A 22,936-nucleotide genomic window follows, 5' to 3' on the forward strand; every position below is an offset into this window, starting at 1 on the left:
ATCTTATTTTTAGGCTTGAACTCAAACTTGAATGTAAATATGGATATGAACAGTATTAAAGAGCCACAGTCAAGACTAAGGAAGTGGACTACAGTGGACAGCATTTCTGTGAACACATCTTTGGATCAAAACTCCAGCAAACATGGTATAAAATACATTCTTATATTTTGACTTTAAAAAAAAAACTGTAGAATACTAAATTTAGGCTTTATTTTAAATATATATTTTCATAGCTAAATTCTCTTAAGAACCTTTTCTCATTATTAAAAAGTGCTTTGTTAGTTATTAAGTCTTAGTTAAAACCAAAAAAATTGACCTTTATTGTGCTATTGTGAAAAACAGGTCAGATTACACATTTATTTTTTAATTATTCCCTCTTTAGATGGTCATTTAGTTTTTTGCTATTATTTTATTGTTTTAGTGTTCTACTTAACATTCACTCAATTTAATCTGATATAAGGGATTAAAAACTTCCACCATAATTTGATTTCTAACAGTTTCTTTCCATTCATCTAGTAATTGTTAATGGAGTATTTTCTGCTTTCCAAGAACTGTGCTAGGCCCCCTGGAATATACATAGATACATATGTACATACATGCACACAATTGACTGTGTGTAAGCAAGTAAAAATACTTGCCCTGAAGAAGCTCATTGGTAGCAAAAATAAACATGTAAACAGCTTTACTACACTGTGATAGGTGCTATAAAAGTTAATACATACAATAGGATAAATAGTATAAGAATGTGAAATCTAATGGAGAAGTGAGTCAGGAATAACAAACCATGGGTCTGAGCTGAGTCTTCAAGCTTACCAAAGGAGTGGAGAAAGAACACCATGGAGAGGATAGCATGTGAAACGTTCAAAGACAGGACCTCCTGGTGAGTTCTGCTAGGTGGGCATGTCTGGGGGTGAAGGTACAAGTGAGAGAAAGGAAGGTGTAGCTGCAATAGTAGGTACTGAGCAATCATGGAAAACTTTTGTGCCAAAAAAATCACCTTAAACAGGAAAATGGTGGATATCTAAAGGCACCTAAGGCTTAAAGGAGTCATAAGTGAGAAAGAGGGCAACGGACATGAGAAGACGGAGTGCATTGAAGAGAGTGTTAGAATTAAGGACAAAAGAGCTTGGTAACTAACTTAATTCATTCTGCAAATATATGATTATCTGTGATGTGCCTCCTGTGCTTCTTGCCTTCCCCAGTCCAACCCTATACCTTACCCTGGGCTCAAGAGTCATTTCCAAGAAGCCTCCTCCAGGCTTTGTGTTCGAATAGCACCTCTTATGTGTATCTGTCTTGTGTAAGTATCCATTTAGGCCTGTTTCTGTCACAGGACATAAATTCCTGGAGGAGAGAGTCCATGCTTTGCTTACCTGTAGCCCCACTGAGCACATTGCCACACTTGGGGGACATTTGCTAGGTGAAAGGATGAGTGGACGGTAATGCAGTTAATGGTAGAGTAAATGTAGGAATTGAAGCAGGCCTGCTGGGACAGGTAATGGATGGATTTTAGACTTGTTGAGTGTGGTATTTTAGGGATAGCTCAACGTGGAAAAGCCCAGTAAGAAATTAAAATTAGAGGCCTGGTACTCAGAAGAAAAATCTGGGCAAGAGTAAGATTTTGTGTTCATCAGAACGTTGATGTCGTCGACATGGACGAGGTTGCCCAGAGAGACGGTACATAGAAGGGAATAAGGACACACAATCCTAGAGCCAGTAGTAGTAAAGAAACCTGGAGAAGAATGGGTAGAGAGATAGGACGTGGAGACCCAGAAAAATGTTTCTGCCGTATGGTTTTCTGTCTCCTCTGATTAAAATGAATTTTTCCATGTCTGTTTTGCATGTCTGACCCTCAGTTTCTTTGTAAAAATGTTTCCTTCCTCTCACTGCTGTTTTAGGTGTAATGTATATCGTATATTCTCAAGCGCTCGGCATACTTACCTAGGGCATACTGGTATATAGTATGCGTTATATAAATGGCGTGTCATCATGCAGCATAGGTTTTGAGGGCAGATAGACTGGGGATTTGATCCCAGTTCTTAACCTGTTTAAGCCACAGTGTTTGCATCTGTAAAGTGGAAACGATACATCATAGAACTGTTGAGGGTTGAATGAGATAATAACTGTTAAGCTCCTATCTCATTGCCTGGCACGTGACATGCAGGTAGTGGGTGGTGGTGTCTTCTTATAAGCAGCCTATTATAAGTTTGTTTTTCATTCAATTCAATTGGTAATTTTATATTTTAATTTTTAATTTTGTTTTTTATCTTCTCTCTTTTTTTAAACTTAGTATCTGTTTTTTATCATTTTCATCATGCATTTTATTGTTTGATTTTGCATAAACCTGGAATGTGAGCAGTGAGTTTTTGTTTTTTAGTAATTAGCTTAAACAATAAATAGTTTTAGTCCTGTATACATAGCAATCTAATGAACATATTCTAGTAACGTTCTCTTCTTCAGAATAAGGAGGTTGATGCTCTTCCTCCTTTACTTCAGTGTAGGTTCCTGTTATTCTTTTTTTAAATTAAAATATAGTTGATGTACAATATTATATAAGTTACAGGTGTACAATATAGTGATTCACAGTTTTTAAAGGTTATACTCCATTTGTAGTTATTGCAGAATATTGGCTAAATTCCTTGTGCTGTACAGTATATCCTTGTAGCTTATTTTATGCCTAATAGTTTGTGCCTCTTAATCCCCTATCCTTATCTTGCCCCTTTCCCCACTGGTAACTACTAGTTCTCTATATCTGAATCTGTTTCTTTTTTGTTATATTCACTAGTTTGTTGTATTTCTTTAGATTCCACATATAGGTGATATACAGTATTTTTCCTTCTCTGTCTGACATATTTTACTCAGCGTAATGCCCTTAAGGTTCGTCCATGTTGTTGTAAATGGCAGAATTTTCTTCTTTCTCCAGGCTGAATATTATTCCTTTGTATGAGTATACAACACCTTCTTCATTCATTGATGGACACTTAGGTTGTTTCTATATCTTGTGAAAAATGCTGCAATAAACATGGGAGTGCAGATATCTTTTTTTTTTTTAATTATTTATTTATTTATTTATTTTTGGCTGTGTTGGGTCTTCGTTTCTGTGTGAGGGCTTTCTCTAGTTGCGGCAAGTGGGGGCCACTCTTCATCGCGGTGTGCAGGCCTCTCGCTATGGTGGCCTCTCTTGTTGCAGAGCACAGGCTCCACATGCGCAGGCTCAGTAGTTGTGGCTCACGGGCCCAGTTGCTCCGCGGCATGTGGGATCTTCCCAGACCACGGCTCGAACCCGTGTCCCCTGCATTGGCAGGCAGATTCTCAACCACTGCGCCACCAGGGAAGCCCCAGTTATCTTTTTGATATCCTGTTTTCATTTCTCTTGGATATATACCCAGAAGTGGGATTGCTGGGTCATTAGTAGTTGTATTTTTAATTTTTTGAGAAACCTCCATACTGTTTTCCACAGTGGCTGTGCCAATTTACATTCCCACCAACAGTGTGCAATGTTCCCTTTTCTCCACATCCTCATCAATATTTGTTGTTTGTGGTCTTTTTGATGATAGCCATTCTGACAGTGAGAGGTGATATCTCATTGTGGTTTTGATTTGCATTTCCCTGATGATCAGCGATGTTGAGCATCTTGTCATGCGCCTGTTGGCCATCTGCATGTCCTCTTTGCAAAACTGTTCAGGTCTTCTGCTCATTTTTAAATTGGGTGTTGTTGTTTTTTTTATATGTTGAGTTGTATGAGCTGTTATATATTCTGGATATTAGCCCCTTATCAGTCATATCATTTGCAAATATTTTTTCCCATTCATTAGGTTGTCTATTCATTGTCAATGGTTTCCTTTGCTGTGCAAAAGCTCTTAAGTTTAATTCGGTCCCATTTGTTTATTTATTTATTTTTTAAAAAAATAAATTTATTTATTTTATTTATTTTTGGCTGTGTCGGGTCTTCGTTGCTGCACACGGGCTTTTCTATAGTTGTGGCAGGCAGGGTCTACTCTTCGTTGTGGTGTGCAGGCTTCTCATTGCAGTGGCTTCTCTTGTTGCGGAGCATAGGCTCTAGGTGCGTGGGCTTCAGTAGTTGTGGCACGCAGGCTCAGTAGTTGTGGCTCGCGGGCTCTAGAGCGCAGGCTCAGTAGTTGTGGCGCACAGGCTTAGTTGCTCTGCGGCATGTGGGATCTTCCTGGACCAGGGCTCGAACCCGTCTCCCCTGCATTGGCAGGCGGATTCTTAACCGGTGCACCACCAGGGAAGCCCCATTTTTTAATTTTTGCTCTTATTTCCTTTGCTTTAGGAGACGGATCCAAAAAAAATACTGCTACAATTTATGTCAAAGAGTGTTCTGCCTATGTTTTCCTCTAGGAGTTTTATGGTTTCTGGTCTTACATTTAGGTCTTTAATCAATTTTTAATTTATTTTTGTATATGGTGTTAGAGAATGTTCTAGTTTCATTTTTTTACATGCAGCTGTCCAGTCTTCACAGCACCACTTATTGAAGAGGCTGTCTTTTCTCCATTGTATGTTCTTGCCTCCTTTGTCGTAGGTTAATTGACCATAAGTGCGTGAGTTTATTCTACTATTCTTTATTTACTTGACACCTTGAAACTGTCATTTTTTCTTTTTTAAAATTATTTTTGTATTGTTAATACAAATTAAATTTTTATATGCTTCCCCACCCCCAAAATGTTCTCATTTTCTTTACTTTAGCAGGCCCTGTAACTAATCTGAACCAGCCCAAGACTAGTAGTCTTCCCTTCATGGATATTATTTTGAGATCTCCAGGCTTTTACTTTATCCCCTTAAAAATCAAGAATGTTTGATAGAATTTCTCCTCTATGGTTGCTTTTATTCTTTCTTCATTGTTGTATTTTTTCCTTCCTTGTAAAAATGACTTCAGAAATATACCTTGACCTGGTGTGGTTTTGGTCTTCATCTCTAGAAAGAAAGACCAGGTTAGTTTTATATCTGTATATAAGAACCCTCTAAATTTCAAGTCTTAAAAGGTTGGGGTTTTGTTTTTTGGGGTTTTTTTTTTAAGCTTTTCAGTCTGTTTAAAGACAGTGCTTTTTCTTATCATAATAATTCTCTAATTGTTTATACTATCATTTTCTCCCAGAAGTGCTCCTCTTTGCTCTGTGGTTCTTTTCCGTCTCTTACTATCTCTCTTTCTCCTGGTAGAGACTTAGAATCTTCTTCTCAGGCACACTCTTTTTATTTGTTTGCTTTGTTTTCAGTTTTCCTTATATTAAAAAAATAGAGAAATGTTAATCATCTTATTTCCATTATTATTTTGGTGCAGTTTGTTCTTTTGTCCTTACAAAGATAAAATTGGCATCTAACTTTGTATTCTAGAAGAGATCCCAAAACTGCTGGTCTGTGTGTTATGTTTTGTTAGACACTATTTTGAAAATAATTTTTTTGAACCAACATCTTTTTAAACATTCAGGAAATTTCATGTACAGATTCAGATTTCTGGCATCTCTGTAGAAATGTGAACATCTGCCAGCACCAAGCTCGAGAGCAGTCACCACCCAGAGTTGAGTGGCTCCTGCCCATGTGCTTACTGGCTCATTCTTCCCATTCCCCTCACACCTGTACCTTCCCTCCCATTGGTGGAGAAATATTTTTCTGTACCCCCTAACCAGAGAAATATTTCCCTGTAGTCATGTTTCTATCTGAGGAGGGACCATGGGATTTTTTTTCTGTAGGCAACTTGCTTCACTTGTATATAAAACCTGATTGGCCTCATTGGCATTTGTATTTCCACGTTGTAGGAAACGGGGGTTGTTTTTCCATAGTAACCAGAGTAGTGTAGAGATCATTTTTTAAGGGGGAATGATCTGATAGCAGTAGTCAGGCTGGGCTGAGATGGGCTGAGCCTGGAGACAGGAGAGGCCTGTGGGGACGCTTGGCTGGCTCTGATCTTTTGCATCACAGTCTTACGTGGGTTCTATTTTTATCCCCATCTAGTGAAGCTTAGAGGGCTAGTAAGATAGTTGTGGAGCAGAGAAGAAAGGGCAAATTCGAGAGAATCTTCCGTGTCAGAGATCCCCAAGGACACTGGTTTCCTAGAAGAACTCACAGAACTCAGACAAACAGTAATACTCATGGTTATGGTTTATTACAGCAAAAGAATACAGATTAAAATCAACAAAGGAAAAAGGCACACAGAACAGAGTCCAGGAGAAACCAGGAGAAGCTTTTTGTTGTCATCTCGCAGTGCAGTTTCTCAGACTTAACTCTCCCAGCAACAATGTGTGAGAACGTGCACAAAGTATTGCCAGCCAGAGAAACTTACCCAAGCCTTAGTGTCCTCAGTTTTTTGTCAGGGGTCAGTTGTATAGACATGGAGCACACCTGCTTGTCAATCTCCAACCCCCTGCAGACCCTTCAGAGTTCAGACAAAAACAGCATGACCCAGGCCCCATGCAAACAAAAACAGATGTTCACCATAAATCACATTGTTATCATAAACTCTCTGGCGTGGCCATGACCCAGTGTATGCAGAGGAACTCTTATCTGGCATGCTACTTTCTGTGAGTTACAGGAGCCCAGGAGCCATCAAGGGCTAGTCCCTGAAGCTCTTTGCCATGTGCAGTCTAGCCCTGTGCTAACCCTTTACTGCACACCTTCCAGAGTCAAAAAACGAGATTCATTAAGGGAAGTAGAGTGGAGGCAAGGCCGTTTAACAGGGGAATCGTGGGTCAAGTGAGGTTTGGACTGGGGAATTTGTGATACTTTATGGTCCTAAGATTCTGTGACCTACCAGAGTTTATAAAATCCCTTTCCCCTCCTCATTGCCCAGAGAGAAGTACAATGTTCGGGAGCTGGAATACATTTATTTTAGTCTTAGAGTTAGTTGAGGGCAATTGGGAACGGTTTCCAGGAGGCCTGTGATCCCTTAAGCTGAGATATGAAAGATAAACAGGCATTAGCCAGGCAGAGGTGGAAGGAGGGAAAACCATAAGGCGTGAGTAGAGGCTAGAGTTTTAAGAGCCTTACAAACTATTGAAGAGTTTGAATTTTACTCCTCTGTAATGGAGAACTGTTGAAGAGTTTTAAGCTGGAAAGTGACATGATCAGATTGGCATTTTTGAAGAGGCAGTGCGAAGAACTGGGGAGTTGAAGTGGACAGAGAGATTAGTTAGGAAACTTCTGCCTAATCCAGAGCATGGCCAAACGAGAGATCACAGTAGTCTGATCTCATGTGTCGTTATTCAAAAGCTATATGATCATTTCACAATATATACAAGTAGCAAATCATTATGTTGTACACTTGAAACTAATATGTTGTATGTCAATTATATCTCAAAGTATTCTAAAAAGAAATGAAGATTAAATGTGTAAGTTATAAGGATACCCACTAAACAAAAACTGTAAGCCTTCCACAGTTTCAGAAAAGATAAATCAACATTTTCAAAGAGTTTTTAAAGAATCTATAAAGAAATGAAAAGAAATTCATACTGAACCATAAAGCAAAATCTGACTCTATTCTGTATACCGGGGGACCCAGAACAAAATAATTCAGAAATCTTTGCAATCACAGGAGGAGAAAAAAGAGCTAGGTAGACAGCAGGATTGACAGGACTTAGTGATTTTAAAATAATAGGGAAGAGCCAGGAGAAACTCTTGTTTTCTGACTTAAGTAACACCAAATCATTGTTCCTCTGATTAGTATTAAAAGGATATTTTGTTACATTCATTCCTTCCCTTTTCATTGGATTTTATCTTGAAACTTTGACTAAACTTGGCTTAAAGGTCAGTTTGCTGGTTTGTAGACATTGGACTGATGATGATAATCAGAAATTAAAAAGTGAAATTGTCATGTAATTGAAGGAACATTGGAGCATGAAATCAAGCAGCCCTGAATTCTAAGCTAATTTGCCAGGCGGTGGTATATCACATTTGGAATTTTCCTTAAGAGAGGGAGTGGGAGCTGAGACAATGGCAAAATGTCAAAATAAATATGGACCCTAGAATTGACACCTGCCTCCGCTACTAATTAGCTCTGCTGTTTATTAGCTACTGGCAAGTAACTTAACCTTTCTGAACTTCGGTCCCTCATCTGCTAAATGGGAGTAATAATAGTACCCCTTGTGATGTTTTGAGGATTGATAAGGCAATAACTCTGAAGCACCTAAGCACTAGAATAGGGTTAGACACGTAAGTGGCCAGTGGGTCTCAGCCTTCAGCATTACTGTTATTGCCATCATTGTCATCTCATGAGCGCCCTGCCTCTAAGACAGCACCATTTCTCCAGTGTAAATCCAGCTCTGTTTGCTTAAACTAAACCTACCACATAAATTTTACATTTCATTTTTCTGATGCTCTCCCATGCAGTGTCTAATAGAATGTAATTGGATCGTGGCTGCCGCTTAAGTTATGTCTATTGTCCTTTTTAGTAAAGTGAAGTTTGAATAAGTAGATATTGTTTCTTGTTAAAAACGGGGGCAGATGCTTTTATCATTGCTGGTTCTTGCGTAAGAATTAATCACTTAAAATTTGGCAGTTATGCTTGCTTACTGTATTACTTGCAACTACTACTTTATATATCCCACTTTATTTCCAAGTGGGGTTTTTTTATTATTATTATTTATTTATTTATTTATTTATTTATTTATTTATTTATGGCTGTGTTGGGTCTTCGTTTCTGTGCGAGGGCTTTCTCTAGTTGCAGTGAGCAGGGGCTACTCTTTGTTGTGGTGCGTGGGCTTCTCATTGAGGTGGCTTCTCTTGTTGCAGAGCACAGGCTCTAGGCGCGCGGGCTTGAGTAGTTGCGGCATGCAGGCTCAGTAGTTGTGGCTCGCAGGCTCTAGAGTGCAGGCTCAGTAGTTGTGGCGCACGGGCTTAGTTGCTCCGCGGCATGTTGGATCTTCCCAGACCAGGGCTCGAACCCGTGTCCCCTGCATTGGCAGGCGGATTCTTAACCACTGTGCCACCAGGGAAGCCCCACACAATCAACTTTTGAACATTTTCCTTACCCTAGAAGAACCCCTTAGGTGTCATTCCTCCCACCTCCATTTTCCCATCTCTCTAGCCATAAGTAAAAACTAATATTTTTGTTTTCTACAGATTTGTCTGTACTGGACATTTCATAAAAGTGGAAGCATATAATATCTTGTCTTTTATGACTGGCATTTTTGGCTTAGCGTAATGTTTTCGAGGTTCATCCGTGTTGTAGCATGCACATGTATTTCACTCCTTTTTATAGTTGAATTGGATAATATATACCACATTTTGTTTATGCAAGTTCATCGGTTGATGGATATTTGGGCCTAAGAGATGTTCTTGATTTCTTCCTTCCTCCAATCTGCACATTGAGTCCATCTGTGAATAGTACCCATTCTGCTTCCCAAATACATAGTTTATGCATCTGTTGTGTCTCCTAATGGTCTCCCTGCTTCTATGCTAGCCTTCCTTCCATTTTCCACGCTGCAGCAAATGGGACCTCAAAACAAATGGGATTGTATTACTTCCCTTCCTAAAACCCCTCAGTATAAAGAACTCCTTGCCAAGTCCTACAAAGCCCTGTCTGAGGGTGTTGTAAATTCTGATGCCTTTGGGGAACAGGCAGGGCATAGGCCAGTCTGGAGTGGTAGGGCCTGGGACAGCTAGAGTGTGCACACCCCACCTCAGGACCTTTGAATTCCAAACATTTTAAACAAAATGTACTTGGTCATCCCTGCCCTTCAAGATCAGGGCCCCACTCCTTCATGTTGTTCTCTCTCCCGTTTACTGTTTTTCAGGCAAAATGATCTTTCAGTTCCTCAAATGTGCCGAACAGTTTTTCTCCTCAAGTCTTTGTGCAGGCCGCACCCACTGGCTAGAATCTTTTCCCCCAGACTCTTTCCATGCAGTCCCTGCCCCCTCCTTGACACACATTCTCTCCTTCTGCCCTCTGTCCATTTACTTGGCTTTTTGTGAGAATATACTGTCATTGTGGGCAAGGACCTCATTCATATCAGAGACTAGAAGTGATTGAAGCCTGGAAGAAAGTACAGGGCTTTCTTTCCTCCTCACATCTTCACATCATCTACAGAAGAGTTTGGAACCCACAGATCTAATAAAAAGTTGTCTTACTATATTTGACAAACTACAAGAAATAAATGTGATACTATATTTTGCTGACAGTTCCCTTCCGTTTTCTCTTTGTAGGTGCTATTTCAAGTGGTTTCAGGCTGGAAGAGTCTCCGTTTGTTCCCTATGACTTTATGAACAGCAGTGCTTCACCAGCCAGCCCTCCGGGTTCCGTAGGGGACGGCTGGCCACGTGCCAAATCGCCCAGCGGCTCTAGCAGTGTTAATTGGCCACCAGGTAAGATGCCGACATCTTCTTTTATGAGAGTTTGTGCCCATTAAGATGTCGATACCTCTAGATATACTAATGATTTGGCCCCGATTCTGTGTGATTGGACTGAACTACGCGAAGGATGAGCAAGAACACAGAAATGTGAATGGGAAGTTGAGCCCAGGTCTTGGGCTGATGAGTGACCTGGCCCATTACCAGTGCCTTTATGCTCCAATCTGTGAAGGTGGGATTAGTCCCACAGAGGGATTAGGCCAGTGGGAAGAATGATATAAACCTTCGTTCATTGTTCTTCTCTAGCTGTGTCTGGGGACAGAGGTGACAGCATTTCCATTTACTGAGGAATCACCAGAAATGCACCTATGACCTGTTTCATTCTATCCAAGTTGTTGTGGCTTTGTGATTTGTAATAAAGCACTTTAAAATGTTACTTTTAAGAATATATAAACCCAGAAAAAATTTGCAAGTTATTCATAAAAAACAATTTATATTAATTGTGGTGTTGAGTCAGCCTGTTAGGGTATTGGAAAATAATTTGAGAGTATTGGAAGATATTTGATAATTGCATAGACTTCAGGAATAAAACTTTTGGGTAGTGACTGATGGATTTTCAGATGATGATTAAGCCTGAACAAATTTTAAATTTTTATTTCCAGAATTTCGCCCTGGTGAACCATGGAAAGGCTATCCAAACATTGACCCTGAAACTGACCCTTATGTCACTCCTGGCAGTGTCATAAACAATCTTTCAATTAATACTGTGCGGGAAGTCGACCACCTCAGGGACAGGAATAGTGGTATGTAGGCGGATACGACTCAGGATTTCTGAATGATGCAGGCCAGTGGCTCAAAGTAGATGTGAAACTTTGAGCAGCGAGAGTCACTCCAGCACAACACAGCGCCTGACCTCCACGGGGCTCGTGACAGTGATAACAGAATTCTCGATTTCCCGTAGGTGACTCTTTAGCCACTTTTAAAATGATGAGGATTTATTATCACTTGATATGGTAAACGCAAAGGACCAGCAAACATTTGCTTTCCAGTAACTGTATTAACAACTGAAGGTTGTTACCCATTTTATAACAAGTTTCTGTACTGTGGTTATTAAGAAATGGGTGTTTCTTAAGGAAGATGTTATATTATTATTTGTTTATACACTCTGGATGTTAAAGAACTTTCATTTGCAGAAGGAATTGGCTTTCTTTGTCTCACAGAGAGTGAAAATAAGAAAAATTTAAGGGTCCCTACAGTCCAGATGCACTTTTTAATGGGTTATCAAATAAAATCTTCCTCCTACCTACCACATGGTTATTTTTTCACCCCAGGCATATACAAGTATTCCATGCATGCAGTAGAAGAAAGGTGAATGAAATGAATGACGGTATCTTCTCTTTCTGTAACATACAGCCTCACAGCTCTCCCTTTAAACAGTTTGTAATAAAGAAAATATAAAACAGTCAACACTTTCTGTTAAATACATAATTTGTTAACAGGTGTTTGCCAGATCACAATGGTAAGATAAGAATCCTCATCATTCTAAAATGACTGAATTTAGCAGACAACTATGTATAGAAATAGTTAAAGCCACTACTTTCACAGGAGAACGTGGGGACAGAGCCAACAATAAAACCTCACAGCCTGGTAGTTAATGAAAGAATCTGGCAGCAGGAGCTGTTGCAGTGATCCACATAATGGTCGGGCCTGGAGCTAAACTAGGGTAGTGGTCAAGGGGGTTTTTTAAAAAATAGGAAGAAAGGCTAGGTTTTCGAGACTGAACGTGGGGCACGATGGGAGAGGACAAAGGCCTGGCTCGCTGGTAGTGCCAGTGCCAGGGCACCTTGGTGAGCTGCCCAATAAGAAGTCAGAGTTCAGAGACAGGTTGGGAGCTCCGGTGGAGCCCACTACTGAGAAGCAGGGCTGGTGTTGTCTCTTGCTGGATCCCACTGTTGGGGTGCGTTCTCACAGACAGTTATGAGAAGACCGGAATGGGAGGGATACCTCTTTTGAGCCACGGTGGAAACAGTGAGCAAGCTCTCCACATGCTGTTTTGAAGGCAGGAAGGAAGCTACAGTCATGGGCGCCGTTCCCATGGCCCTGAACACGGCTGCTTCCTTTCTGTGGCATACTGTTAAGTTGCAGGTTCACTGGGTGCTTTTGCTTCTTCTCTAATGCCGTGTCCCCTGCTCTGGGGGTGACTGATTGTGCTCTTTCCCCGTGTAGGGTCATCCTCATCCTTGAACACCACGCTGCCTTCAACTAGTGCCTGGTCATCCATTCGTGCCTCCAACTACAACGTTCCCCTCAGCAGTACAGCACAAAGCACTTCAGGTGGGCCTTGTCCTGAGTTTGCCAAGGCTCTGGCAGAGGAAGGGGCAGAACCTGGGGCCAGGGCCGTTGTGTTTACCTCTTCTTTTGATTCAGTCTTCTTTTCAGGGAGCTGGGAGAGTATATTTCTGAGCCTGGGAAGATATTTTTAACACCGTTTGCCCCCTTTTAAAATGTACTGTATCCAGTAGTCATTTACTGAAATAATCAGGTTTCACTGAATAGCCACTCTCATCTGAGAGCTGTCTCAGATTAAATGTAATTCAGTTCGAAGCAGTAGTCCTCAACAGTCTGTAGTGAAGGACCTTTTATTTTTTTAATGCCCAATCCTTTGCAGACTGATAACTTGTAAAATATAGTAAACCTGAACTTGGAATTGCTAAAGTACACACGGGAGTTACAGCAGCGTCATATTGCTGTTAGAGTTTACAAACACTCACTCTGAATTTCTGTATTTGTACTGTCACAGACCAGTAATAAACTGTGTTGTGACCAGTCTTCCCATCACACTTTGAGACGTGCTGACTTAAAGACATGCTCCTTATGAGCAGGTAGAAAAAATAATTGATGGTGACAGAAGGTATAAAATTTTCTATCCCCTTCTGCTCTCTCATTTTTTTTAGCATTATTTTGATTTAGTTTTCTGTGCTCCTGGCTGTGCACTGGACCGCTGGGCACGTTGCTTAACCTCTCTGAACCTCAGTAGAATGTGTGTGAGGATTAGAGGTGGCGTACGCCAAGTGCCCAGCAGCCCAGCGCTCAGCACAGAGCAGCCCCCGGCGAATGTCTGCTCTGAAGACTCCCTGAGTTAGGGCTGCTTTTGTAGTCCTTTTTTCATGAATGAATAACAGAATGCTGAAATCTCACGGCCTAAGTGTTGGTCTTGAGCAACTCATTATGGTTGTTAAGGTATGGAGTTCCCACTTGCTACTTTAGAGCAGCTCAAAGCAGTGTTCAGTGTAGTTGTATACGCTGGACTAAGGGTCTCACAGGTCTTAAAACTATTATTAATAAGAGACAGTCTGTTTTGAGGCAAGGGAGCAGTTTCCTTTTGGCTTTTTGTTTTTCTTCTGCAGTTTAGTTTGATTTGGGGTTTTTTTAAAAGTTTTTTTGTTTGTTTGATTTGCTTTTAGTGGGGGGAATGGGTGTTGTCATTATTTAAATTTCCTCTTTTCTGAAAGCATTTGTCTCCCCTCTTTCCCACTTTGTTTTCTTCCTTTGAGTAGCCAGAAATAGTGATTCCAAATTGACATGGTCTCCTGGTTCAGTTACAAACACGTCTCTGGCTCATGAGCTGTGGAAGGTCCCTTTGCCACCTAAAAACATCACTGCTCCGTCCCGCCCACCTCCGGGACTGACTGGTCAGAAGCCACCCTTGTCTACGTGGGATAATTCTCCCCTTCGTGTAGGTGGAGGATGGGGAAATTCTGACGCCAGGTACACCCCAGGTGAGACGACATGCGTAAGGTGGTTTCATGTGGCTTATTTGCTGAACACTAACCAGTACCAACAGTCTAGTTTAACAGAGACCTAAATAGCAGACTGTTGCATTATCCTCTATAAAGTAAGATTAGAACTTAACTAAACATAAGATTCCTAGTTCATTGCTATCTTCTGCAATTGCCATGCTTTTGAGAGTCTTAAATTTTATTTTAAATTTTGCCCAGTTTACTTACATGTCCCCAAAGACACACACCTGTCAGTGATAAAGTTAATGGAATGGGGATCTCCTTTCTTTCAGAAGTTCCTCAAGGGCTCATCTTATTAGGTATAGTAACTTCCTGCTCATGGCAGGCTTGTCATAATACCGTGTCACATGGAGCAGAAGTGTCATGTGACAGGCCTGGGGAGGTGGGAGCAGCCCATCTGGGCCTTGAAGAATGGGGTCTGTTTGGGTGAAAGCTTGGCCTGTACTTAGGATGATCATAAAATTTATTGATTGAACAGGGACGTTTGAGAGTGAAAAGGGGTGCTGTTAATTAACTGTACAGGCCTAAACCAGACTGTCCCAGGAAAACTGGGACAGATGGTTCCCTTACCTCTCTACACCTTCCGTAAATGACTAGCGCTGGATTTGTACTGGCATCATGTCCCCACCCGCCTCCCCCCAACACACACACACACAACACACACAGCACACACAGCCACAAACACAACTCAGAGCTCGTCTACCAGTTCATCCATTCTACCCCGCCCCCCAAATGCACCACACTTTCTCATCTCCAGGCTGAAAATTGTAGTAAAACCTCATTAATAATTTTCTGATCTTAGGACAGGTAGATTGGCTGAAATAAAACTTGCAGTGTTTCCTTTGGGGGAAAGTTTTAATTGTGTGAAAAAAGCACATGAGTCTGTACCAAGCTACTGAATGCAAGTTAGTGTAATTGGTGTCATGTGTAAGTGGTTCTTTCAGGCCACAGACGTCTTTTGGGTGCCAGCTAAGTGCCTGGTGGCACCCTCCCCCTCAGGAGGGCTGGTGGAGTTGAATGGGCTCAGGAAGCCTGTAAGAGTCAGCCAGGCCAGCAGAGGGAGCAGCATGTGCCAGGCGCAGAGACCTGGGAAAGCACAAGCGTTTCCTGTTGGAATTATTGGAGCTGTCACGGGCTGTGTCATGCAGCCATCTTCCTAAGCCACCCGGAGTGTTTCTGAGGCACTTTTTTTTTTTTTTTCACACACACACACTGTATTTTATTTTTACAAGAGATGAAGAGACTGACACCAAGCATTGTACATGGATGACCACAACAAAAGCAACAATGATTGCAATTACCAAACACGAAACACACTCATACTATGTCATAATATTGACATTCAGTCCAGTAATCCTCCACTGTAACAGCTCCTTTACTTTGCAGTGAAGATTGATGTGTATATTTTTTGCCTCTGAGTCCTGTGGGATTTTTTTTTTTTTTTATGCAAACAGAAAGTCACAAAAATTATAATCATCCTCATCAGGTCTGAGGCACTTTTAAATAGTTGTAGACAGAAGTGACTTGATCATGTCTTAAACCCGTGCTGCTGGGAGAGAGACGATGCTGTAGGGCTGGGCAGGAGGGCCAGATGTGGAGCCCTGTGGTAGCCCAGACTAAAGCGAGCAATGTCTGGACGACTGCCAGCCCTTAAATCCCCTCGAACTCCACAGCCTGTGGGACATGCATGCAGAGTCATCACTTGATAACCTGAGATCATCGTGAGCTGAGGCTATTCCCCAAAGGCTACCATTCTGCGATAGTTTTAGCTTTATAAATGGGAAGACCCCAAAGGCATCTGGCCTTTGGTTCACTAGCCCACCATGTGATGAGCCGGCAGCCCTCTGAGCCCCCACCCCCCAGAGGCAGAGCCCCGTGCCCCAGAAATTAACACCTGGTCAGAGCTGGAGCGAGCTGGCATCCTGGGCCCACAGAGAAAATACCCCATGTAGACGCACAGGTAAGTAAGAAGGAAGAGAAGGACGCCACGCGCCCAGATGATCCTCCTGAATGTCTGCAGTGTGACTGGAGTATGTTTGTCCTGAACAGTCATTCAGGCCACAGTCTTGGAAAACTGACTTGTCCTCTTTCTTCCTTGTTTAGGTTCCAGCTGGGGTGAGAGCAGCTCAGGGAGAATAACAAATTGGCTTGTTCTGAAAAACCTTACACCTCAGGTAAGAACATCAGGTGTCCTGGCTTACGTGGATACGCCAGGCAGCATGGAAGCAAAGGTTTCCATTCTGGTTTAAGTCTGAGATGAGGACTGCCCAGGCCTTCCAAGTGGTGCTGAGTAGATGTCAAGGCCGGGCAGAGGAAATAGCAGAGAATGGTCTTTAGATGCCTCAGGCAGGCTGGTGGTCTGATCCAGTGGTTTTTACACTAAAATGCACGGGAGCTGACCAAAAATACGGAGTCCTAGACCTCACCCCACAGACTCTCATTTAGTATATCTGGGCTAGGGTCAGGGATGTGCATTTCTATAAGGGCATTCAGATGAATTTGATGCAGGTGGTCCTTGTACTGCACTTTGAGAAAACTTGTCTGCCCTTTTAGATGAGAACGTTTTCTTAGTCCCTGGACTGCCCCCTCCTCTGGAGGCTGGGTGTTAAGAGCCCACCCCCCTCCTCCCCAGGGAGCAGTGCCTTGCTGCATCCTGTCCTCAGGGCAGGGAAGAGAGAAGACATGAAGCCACAGCAGGGGCAGTGACTAACTAAGGAGTTGGGGATCTGGGGAATGCCCGGGAGTCTAGAGGCCACGGAGGTATGGCTCTGGGACCAGTGGAGGTGGGGAGGGGGGCACTGTACCCTGTCACAGCAGTGAGTCCCAGTGAAGAGTGGCACCAGGAGTGCAGAGCCTTGGGCAAGAGAGAAAGGACCAGAGTCCCAGCCTGGGACAAGCTACCTGGACAGTCTTCATGGCGGTGCATCTAATTGGCAGTTGCCACGCTCTGTTTCCTAGATCGATGGCTCGACTCTGCGCACTCTGTGCATGCAGCATGGCCCACTGATAACATTCCACCTGAACCTCCCACATGGAAATGCTTTGGTCCGTTACAGTTCAAAAGAAGAGGTAGTGAAGGCACAAAAGTCTCTGCACATGTAAGTTGGCCATTCTGCGCATGGCACCTGGAAAATGCCCTTGGGATTGCAAGTTTGGAATTCTCTCGTTAGGGCTCCCTTGTGTGTATGAAAACGCAGCTGGTGGCTCTGTGTGCCATCTCGGGGCCAGCACTCGGGGTCCCGCGGTGAGCGCTTCCTAAAAGCTGCAGCCTCGCTGTGTCTTGGGCTCCGAGGGCAGTGCTCAGAAGGGCGTGCGTCACACCAGATCCAAATGGCCCTAGAAAATCCCTTAAATTGCCTGGTAGGAGACAAGAGGACATGATCTTGATGCCACAACAGCACCGGGTGGCACGGCTGGGCCCGGAGAGCCCGGGGCGCTGTGCCCCCGCCGTGTGCAGCCTCCGGGGCACACGCTGGCTGGAAGGGAGGGCACGCTGGGTCCTTGTGTGCGCCGCCCTCTCCCTCTCGCCCTCCATTGCTTTTGTAGCAGAGACAGTGTCACCCTCACTTTGACTCAGACCCCTCAGCTAGCCCGCTTGTGTCTCTCTCCTCCAGGTGTGTACTGGGGAACACTACTATTCTTGCTGAGTTTGCCAGTGAAGAGGAGATCAGTCGTTTCTTTGCACAAAGTCAGTCTCTGACCCCTTCTCCCAGCTGGCAGTCTCTCGGGTCCAGCCAGAGCCGGCTGGGCTCCCTCGACTGTTCCCACTCATTCTCCAGCCGGACCGATCTCAATCACTGGAATGGTGCTGGGCTGTCGGGAACTAACTGTGGAGACCTTCATGGCACTTCCCTCTGGGGGACCCCACATTATTCCACAAGCTTGTGGGGTCCTCCAAGCAGCAGCGACCCCCGGGGAATTAGCAGCCCATCCCCCATTAACGCTTTTCTTTCTGTTGACCACCTGGGTGGGGGTGGAGAGTCCATGTAACAGTGTAGACTCGACTCAGAACTGCGACCTCAAGACGCGAAAGAAAGGAGCACTAAGTTGGGCTCGCCGCCTGCAGCCAGGGCCACCTGTGGGAACAGCTATTCTCTGCACATTTTCCACTTTGTTTTCCCTGAAACATATCAGTTTGAATACTTGAATCATGCAGGCCAATATTATAATGTGAAAAGGTATCTATCTATTTACACTCCCAAATAGCGCCATACATGCTACACCGTATAGAATGAGCTCACTTGTGTATATTCATCATGTTTAGCCTTTGGGTTCTTTTTTTTTCCCCTTTCTACCCCGCCCCCCCCCCCCCTCGCCCCATTCATTCTTTTTCTCTTCTTTTTGCAAAACCATTTTTTGGGCTGATAATGTATGAGCTTTTAACTTTGCACTGAATGATGTTCTCTCCGTCTAATCGGCAATATGGGGGGGCAGCTGTTCCAGTGTAAATGTTTACTCAAGGATGTTCTTAAAAGGTGTGCGCTCTCTACTATGCCTTGATGTTTGCCTACCTTATTGTGGTATCGTGGAGTTTAAAAGATCAAGTTATGATACTGACTTAGGACTATAAATGAAAGTATTGCACCAGTTTTTTCATGTTATAAAACTAAAGAATTTCGCTCTGCAGTTTGAAAAACTGTGGCCACAGCTGTGACTTGCAGCCCACCTGCCACCCAGGACGGGCCCTGCACTTTGAATAGGCTTTCCATTTTGTTTTGAAGGTTCCCACGTTGAACCTTCTTGTTTACAGATTTTTTGTTTGTTTTTTGAGAAAAAAATGTTTACTCTTCCATCATTTAAAAAAAAAATTAAAAGACAAAAAAAAAAATGGAGGATGATTTAAAAGATGCTTTCTATCTCTGGGAAAAAGGAGCAGCATTTGGCCATGTTCTTTTGTTTTTCTATTCCTGTCCTAAATCAAAGAGCATGGTTCTCAGGAAAACCAGTTCCCCAGTTTAAAAAAAAACAAAAACAACAAAAAAAAAAACCTCCTTGTAGTTTCTTATAGGAAAAAACAAAAAACCCCAACTTTTAGCACTGATACTACATATTGCTCTGTTAAAGAATTTTCTCTGCCAAAAAGGAAAAAAAACAAAAAACAAAAAAACGCTTAAAGCTGGAGTTTGAGATTCTGCTTTCAGATGCTGTCTTTTTATTAGTGAGTGATGATGGTTTGCTAATTATCAGTAGGTAATAATTTTTTGTAATCCCATCAAGTGGCTCTATATGTTTCTGCTCTCTTGTGACTGTGTTAATGTTTAACTGTTGTACCTTAAAGCCGAAATCAGTAACTATGCATACTGTAACCAAGGTATTGGGCTTACAGGATTGTTCGTTGTATAAAGAAAATTTTAAATGTTGTTGCAAACTAACGAGTTACACCATTTTTAAAATTTCTTTCTCTCCTTTCCCCTTTTTTTGCCCACAAATGGTATTATAATGCTTGCTTAGTCAAAGAAGAGAGACTAAACAAGGGTAAAAATTTTAACAGTACAGAATTTGCCATCATTTCATTGCCTTGATTCTAACTGTTTGTGTCCTAAGATGCAAAAGAAGTCAGTGGCTTTTAACTGTTTACAAATAGAATGTGATTGTAAAATGTACAGTTTGGTTGTGTTTGAATTATGAAATTTCTTCAGATATAATAAACCATGACTTTTTGGCTGCTCAACATTAATTGTCTCTTTTTTGTGAATTTATTTGTACGCTCTTTTTTATAATGAAAGTTTCAAAGTTGCTATGTATGAGGGTTCTCATAGAGCAACCGGTAAAAATCTAAGCAAATATTTGAATATTTTATCCGAACTTATACACAATTTCACCCTGAAATAATGTGAGGACAATGGGAAACTGTCGCTTGCTCCTTCCTGCCCTCTTTGAGCATCTTTGGGATCTTGTTGCTCAAAACTCTTCTGTGACTTCATCTTCCCCACCATTTGTGCCCATCTCAAGCCTCAGCAAGAGACCATTTGGAACATGAAGCTTAATGACTTGACAGTGTTCTAGTGTTAAACTCTCATACCTCTGTTACACAATGAGAAATGCCACAGCCTGGACTGGCCTTTTTCCTCCCCCTTCACGGCCCTCCTCGCTCCTCACTGCAGGAGCTCCGGGGCAGAACCTGTGTACGTATTTCAGTGTATGACTTCAAATCATGCTCCAACTTGCCAGGTGTAAGCTAATGTTGTTGGACACCTTAATATAAGCAAATGTTGTTCAATGCATTCAATGTATATTGACTTCCATACTGGTTTTTCCAAAAACCAAAGGTAGCTTTGAAAAACCACGTCTGGAAATGTTTGGAACGTTAAGCTGATTGACCTTTTGGGGCTTTGAGTAGTATATAATTGACTTCATAACTGCGTTAATTGTATTGTTAAAGTGTTTGGGAGTTTTTTGCGCTTGTTATGTGAAAATAAAGTGTTTGATTTAAAAAATTAAAAAGTGGTTTGGTGTTTGCCTAGTCCTTACATACAACAGTTCTGGTCCCTAAGCGACTGTGTTCCTCCTAAATCTTTCTTAATCTCTCCCAACTGCCCGTCCCTCAGTCCTTAGTCCAGGCCATTAGTTTGACCATGACATTCCCCTGGCTCTGTGACCTCAAGTCACTAACAGCCTGTAAGAGTTGATCTAAACATTTTAACACGTCCAGTCATGCATCTCCAAATACAGCTCGCAAGGGCCACACAGCTCCTGTGCCCCTGGACGTGTGTTAGCTCTGGACATCCTGAGCTGCTGTGCCTTGCTGCTCTGGCTCCACTCTCCTTCCCCTGTAGGCCCGCCCAACCCTGCCTTCCCCTCAAAGACAGTAATCACTGGGTTCAGCTTACACGGGGTGGTTTTCTTCCTCCATCATATTTAGGTACCTCCTCCCGTTGGTGCGTGCTTCAGAACCATGATCCCCTTTCTGGTCGTTGCTGTTGACGAATGAGCTGCAGCTGGTGGATAATCTCTTGCTAGTCTTTGTAGTCCACGTGGTCACACACACAGTAGCTGCTGAGTAGATATTGAAGGGATAACAGCTGCTGCCGGTTGACATTTGAGGACCAAAAATTGTGGTAGTGCCGTGCTGTCAAACTGTGAGGGTGGATGAACCAGGTGGAGGTGGAGGTGAAGTCCTTGACAGGTAGGGTCTAAATAGTGTTAAGATAACGACTGAGGCGAAGGAGGAGGTAGCTGAATCAAGACGGGAACGGCAACGAGGTTGCACTGAGCAAGCTGGTTTAATATTTGGCTGAGAGGTAATTTGCATGCATTGGGACTTGACTGATTTTCCCTCTTCAAAACTTAGGAGATCTTTTCCAGTCGATCCTTTGATTTCAGATGTGAGCGGCGGGGTCCCTGGACGAGAGCCAGAAACCACCCAGATGAAACTTCAGAGCCCCTTACAGAGACCAGGGCTTTGGCCCTGCCTCTGAGTAGGTGTTTGCAGCGTCCTGGGGGGAGGGGATAACAGTAACAGTATGTTAAAGGCTTCTCTACATACCTAGTGTTTGTACGTGTTTTCTCATTTTCAGAGCACCCCAGCCTGGCTCTAGAACAGGAAACACAAAGTCCTAGTACAGTGTGGCTCAAATTGTCCACCAACACACTCCCAAAGTTAAGGAGAGGATGGAAGATGTGGATCTCGCTGGGATCTGGGGGCAGAGTTTTGAACTCTTCACTTTAGGTTAAAGCTGCATATGAATGTTGCATTTGGCTCCATCATACCCATTTTCACCTAGAAATAATGTTTCAAATAGCCAGTTAAATTGCTGTTCTTCAAAAAAGTCTCTGGTGCTTCAGAAAGATGGGCCATGATAAGGCCCACGAACCCTATTTGAATTGAAGAAGCAGGGCTGGAGAGCTCCAGCTCCGGATGACTTGAGTGGCAGAGATCACTCTGGTAAAGGGGCATCAGAGTGATTTCCCAGTCCTGATGTTAACACAAGTTTGTGTGCCCGACGCACAATGAGGCCAAACAAACTGAAACGTCAGAGTTCGGAGCAGAAAAAGGTTTATTGCAAGGCCATGCAAGGAGACAAGGTGGCTCATGCCCTAAAAAGCCTCAAGCTCCAAGGGTTTCAGCAAAGCATTTTTAAAAGCCAGGTGAGGGACCGGGGGTTGCAGGGTACGTGATCAGCTCGTGCACAGTTCTCTGATCGGCTGATGATGGGGGAACAGGGTGGTGTCACAGGGGTTAACTTTATCAGTCCTTAGGCTCCAGGAGGCCTGGGGCTACGTGCTCATGGTCATCAAGTAGTTAACATCTTCCGTTTGGTGAGGGGGCAGTTTCACATCTGCAGAACATCTCAGGAAATTTGCATCAAATACCGTTATCTAGGTACTTCATAGAGGAGCTTAAGCAGAGTATCTGGGGGAAGGCCCCCATAGGGTCCTGCTAGGTTACACTGGGTCTCTGGGCCCTGTCTCAGCCCTCAGGGACCAGTACGCCCCTGTCCTGGCCAGCCATTGACTCACTAGGTAGGGAAGCACCCCAACCTTCTGGTACAGCAGGGCTGGGCTTTGGATAGTGAGGGAAGCTGTATCCACAGTCCAGCAACTTCCAGAAGAGGACAAACTTGGATCCCAAGATCTAAACAGTCTGCAAGCCTGAATCCAATTCATGGACCCCATTACCATGTTACCGTTGTAGCCAGAATCTGGCCTCTGTACCCGGTACTGAATTGAGTCTCAGAGACAGAGTTTTGGGTGAAGTAGAAAAGAATAGCTTTATTGCTTTGCCAGGCAAAATGGGCCACAGCGGGCTAGTGCCCTCAAAACTGTGTGTCCTGACCTGGAGGGGTTAGTGAGGAGATTGATAGTAATGGTTCCAAGAGGGTGTGGTCAGCTCGTGG

The 22,936-nt window shown here is 43.0% G+C and overlaps 1 protein-coding gene across 4 annotated transcripts in view; it reads left to right on the top strand.

The window, feature by feature from the left end:
• The window catches only part of TNRC6A (trinucleotide repeat containing adaptor 6A), a 97,251-nt gene extending 76,715 nt beyond the window's left edge, over window positions 1–20,536 (top strand). For all 4 annotated transcript variants that reach the window (XM_036825871.1, XM_036825874.1, XM_036825872.1 and 1 more), the window contains 8 exons: window positions 14–145; window positions 10,156–10,314; window positions 10,962–11,102; window positions 12,526–12,633; window positions 13,857–14,078; window positions 16,203–16,273; window positions 17,058–17,197; window positions 17,714–20,536. In XM_036825871.1, coding sequence (XP_036681766.1) covers window positions 14–145; window positions 10,156–10,314; window positions 10,962–11,102; window positions 12,526–12,633; window positions 13,857–14,078; window positions 16,203–16,273; window positions 17,058–17,197; window positions 17,714–18,089 — 1,349 coding nt within the window. In that variant the 3' untranslated portion in view covers window positions 18,090–20,536. The remainder of the gene's footprint in view (window positions 1–13; window positions 146–10,155; window positions 10,315–10,961; window positions 11,103–12,525; window positions 12,634–13,856; window positions 14,079–16,202; window positions 16,274–17,057; window positions 17,198–17,713) is intronic.
• The last annotated feature ends 2,400 nt before the right edge of the window (window positions 20,537–22,936 follow it).

The sequence above is a fragment of the Balaenoptera musculus genome, chromosome 15 (assembly GCF_009873245.2).
Source record: "Balaenoptera musculus isolate JJ_BM4_2016_0621 chromosome 15, mBalMus1.pri.v3, whole genome shotgun sequence".
Taxonomy (NCBI): Eukaryota; Metazoa; Chordata; class Mammalia; order Artiodactyla; family Balaenopteridae; genus Balaenoptera; species Balaenoptera musculus.